At 44.7% G+C, this 3,604-nt stretch overlaps 1 protein-coding gene across 1 annotated transcript; it reads left to right on the forward strand.

The window, feature by feature from the left end:
- The first annotated feature begins 2,241 nt into the window (after nt 1-2,241).
- LOC115896989 (40S ribosomal protein S8) lies at nt 2,242-2,960 on the forward strand. Its single transcript, XM_030929440.1, has one exon. The coding sequence runs from the start codon at nt 2,256-2,258 to the stop codon at nt 2,880-2,882; it is 627 nt and encodes a 208-aa protein (XP_030785300.1). The 5' UTR covers nt 2,242-2,255; the 3' UTR covers nt 2,883-2,960.
- Nucleotides 2,961-3,604: the final 644 nt, after the last annotated feature.

A 3,604-nucleotide genomic window follows, 5' to 3' on the forward strand; every position in this document is an offset into this window, starting at 1 on the left:
AAGGAAGGAAGGAAGGAAGAAAGAGAAAGAAAGAGGGTTCTGCAGTGAAACAGGGATGACCCAGCAGTTCCTGTTCTCTGGTGACACACACTTACAAGTGGGGACTTCTCATCAAACAACCCTCCTGTTTTCCTACAACAGGCCTCAAACAACAAAAATGGCCTTTTCCCCACATTGACGAGAAAGGAGAACTTCTTAGAATAATTCACTTTCCTTTTTTAGCTTAAAAAAATGCAAATTCAATGCATTCACATGACTGATAACTTCCTAGGTATTAGGAGACTTGGTTGGTAACCAATGTACAAAGATTCTGCTTTTCTCTTTACTAATTTTTTTTTTAGTTCTTTTGACTACAATACTTGAGTTGCCTCAATTCTAGAAAGGAGACCAGGAAGAGTCCTTCAATAATTCTTTCCTGCTTTTGAACAGCACAATAGTCTCCTCTTAAATAACAGACTTTATAGTTCTCTAATGAAATGATTCAATTTTTGTTATACTTTAAGAAGATAATTTGTTAATTCTTAATGTTGTCATCAACAAATGGCCCTAATAAGTATCTTCCAAGAGGGTCATGATCAAAAACATAAAGATGTAACTCTCCCCGGATTCAAGGACCTCTTTCAAATTGGCAAGGATTCTGATGTCATGAAATGCTGGTGGTTGTGCAATAGTTTCTGCACTGTATCTGTTCGACATTATTAAGATGGATGGGTGATTAGAAGCAAATGTTGTTCCTGTCATTTGCCAACTTATACACAGCCTGGAAAAGAGAATTGTATCAACCTTCGTTTTTGGTGAACTGCAGCCAAACATAAACATTAACATAATACCACATTTCCCTTACCATTCCTGGACCCTCTTTGTCACTGTTTTCAGGAACAGTTTAACTTTGAAGGCTTGCCATAATTGAACCTTTTTATCATATCTGTTTGAAACCCAAAATGCTATACAATTAAACATCTTTGACATGTATTTGTTATTTCTGATCACCAATTTCTAGCCATTAAGGAAGAAGTAGAAAAGTTTTGCAACCTTTGGCTGGCTCTGCCCACTGCAGTTAAATGTCTGGTCATGCTCAAAATCACAGAAGTTGCCCATTCAAGAAAGAACTCAGAATGAAGACACTAAAGAGACTTTCGTCTAAATTCCAGCTGTGTCTCACACAGCTGGGCGACCTTAGGGAAGCGGGTCATCCCTGCAAGCCTCCTAAGGACAAGGGTTGGGCTGGAATATGTCTCGCACACCTCCCTCACAGTTCACATCAATGAAAACCCTCATATAATGTCAAAAATAACAAGCTAATGTGTTGTTTTTTCTTTTCCCTAAACTCAATCAACTTGAGATCAAGTGTGAATCTCAAGGACAAGTTTCAGTATGCCATTCTTCAACATGATTAAAGTGCTTACAGACACAGCAGAATATATTGGATGCCTTGGGGTACAATGGACATATACAACTCGTCATCCTAATGGGTTGTAGCATGTATTTCCAGTTGTAATTCCCCCACTGTGATCCTGACAACTTAAGTTTCTCACAAAATCCCAGCTTTGAGAATTAGAGGAGCATGCTTACTTCACCGGCAGGAGACAGAAGCTGGGCTGTTTTCAAGCGATTTCATCATAAGCGAGGCATTCAGGGCGGGGTCCCATGGTGGCTCCAGGCCGCTGCTCTGGGCCGACAGGATCAGCTCAGTCCTTTGTTTATTTAAGAACAAAGTCCAAAAGCAATTCTCAGGGTAGCAGAGTTGATATAACCTAAAAATGCAATCGCCTGGGTGCTCCCAGCACTTTGGGAGGCCAAGGTAGGAAGATCATTTGAGACCAGCAGTTCGAGACCAGCCTGGGCAACAGAGTGAGATGTCTTCTCTACAAAAAAATAACAGGAACAACAAAAGAGTAGCCAGGCATGGTGGCTTGTGCCTGCAGTCCTAGCTACTTGAGAGGCTGAGGTGGGAGGATCGTTTGAGCCTAGGAGTTCAAGGTGCAGTGAGCTATGGTGGTGCCACTGCACTCCAGCCTGCGTGACGGAGAAAAAAATCCTGCCTCTAAAAAAACATAGAACATAAAAGTAACAATGTAATTAGCACCAAGGGCCTCAAGTCATGGGAACAAATGTGTATGTGTTCGTACAAATATAACATGAGAATACTCAATCTAAATGTGGAAACACTGAAGGAAGATAAATATGGCAACTATAGAAGAGCCCTGAAAAAAACAACTCAAATAAGAATAAATATTACTAGCCAGCGCCGAGCGATGGGCATTTCTCGGGACAACTGGCACAAACGCCGCAAAACCGGGGGCAAGAGAAAGCCCTACCACAAGAAGCGGAAGTATGAGTTGGGGCGCCCGGCTGCCAACACCAAGATTGGCCCCCGCCGCATCCACACAGTCCGTGTGCGGGGAGGGAACAAGAAATACCGTGCCCTGAGGCTGGACGTAGGGAATTTCTCCTGGGGCTCAGAGTGTTGTACTCGTAAAACAAGGATCATCGATGTTGTCTACAATGCATCTAATAATGAGCTGGTCCGTACCAAGACTCTGGTGAAGAATTGCATCGTGCTCATCGACAGCACACCGTACCGACAGTGGTACGAGTCCCACTACGCGCTGCCCCTGGGCCGCAAGAAGGGAGCCAAGCTGACTCCTGAGGAAGAAGAGATTTTAAACAAAAAACGATCTAAAAAAATTCAGAAGAAATATGATGAAAGGAAAAAGAATGCCAAAATCAGCAGTCTCCTGGAGGAGCAGTTCCAGCAGGGCAAGCTTCTTGCATGCATTGCTTCCAGGCCGGGACAGTGTGGCCGAGCAGATGGCTATGTGCTAGAGGGCAAAGAGTTGGAGTTCTATCTTAGGAAAATCAAGGCCCGGAAAGGCAAATAAATCCTCGTTTTGTCTTCACCCGTGTAATAAAGGTGTTTATTGTTCTGTTCAAAAAAAAAAAAAAAAAAAAAAAAAAAAGAATAAATATTACTATTTAACACAATGTATCCCAGGTAAGTTCTCAGGCCCAGGGAATGTATGAATAATAAGGGGTGACACTATCATCTCCACAAATAGACCCACCCTTACTTAGGGGAGCTGGTATTCTCCTGGGGAAGTCAACATTTGTAGGAGGCGTACTCCAGTCCCAGCACCCTGACTCCCTCTGGGGAAGCCACCATGCATGGCATGCGGTGTGGGGGTTGCCCTCAATTCTCCAGGACTCTGAGCCTTGAGCAGGGGGATTCAGGGGCCAAACACAAGTCAGATTGATTTGCTCCTGGGGTCCTAGTGAAATGGTCCACCAGCTTCCGCTGTGGGCCCTGGAGCTTCGTCAGCTCCTCTCCATTCTGGGGAAACCCTTTCAGTCGAGTCTTCCTTTGCTCGTTGGTCCAGATCTGTTTCTGTTGTTGGTTACCGTCTCATGCCTGTGCAGTCAGCCAGACACAAGGCGAGGAAGCCAGCATGGTCAGCCCACTCTTGCCCCATCCTCCATGAAGGCTTCTCCTTCTACTGGCCCTTTTGGCAACCTCTGTGCCCCGCTGGGGGATGAAGGGATGCAGAAGCCAGGGGCCATGCAAAGCAGCAGCAGCCACTCTGCAGGCAGTAGCTGTCTCCCCATC

Source organism: Rhinopithecus roxellana, chromosome 4, assembly GCF_007565055.1.
Source record: "Rhinopithecus roxellana isolate Shanxi Qingling chromosome 4, ASM756505v1, whole genome shotgun sequence".
Taxonomy (NCBI): Eukaryota; Metazoa; Chordata; class Mammalia; order Primates; family Cercopithecidae; genus Rhinopithecus; species Rhinopithecus roxellana.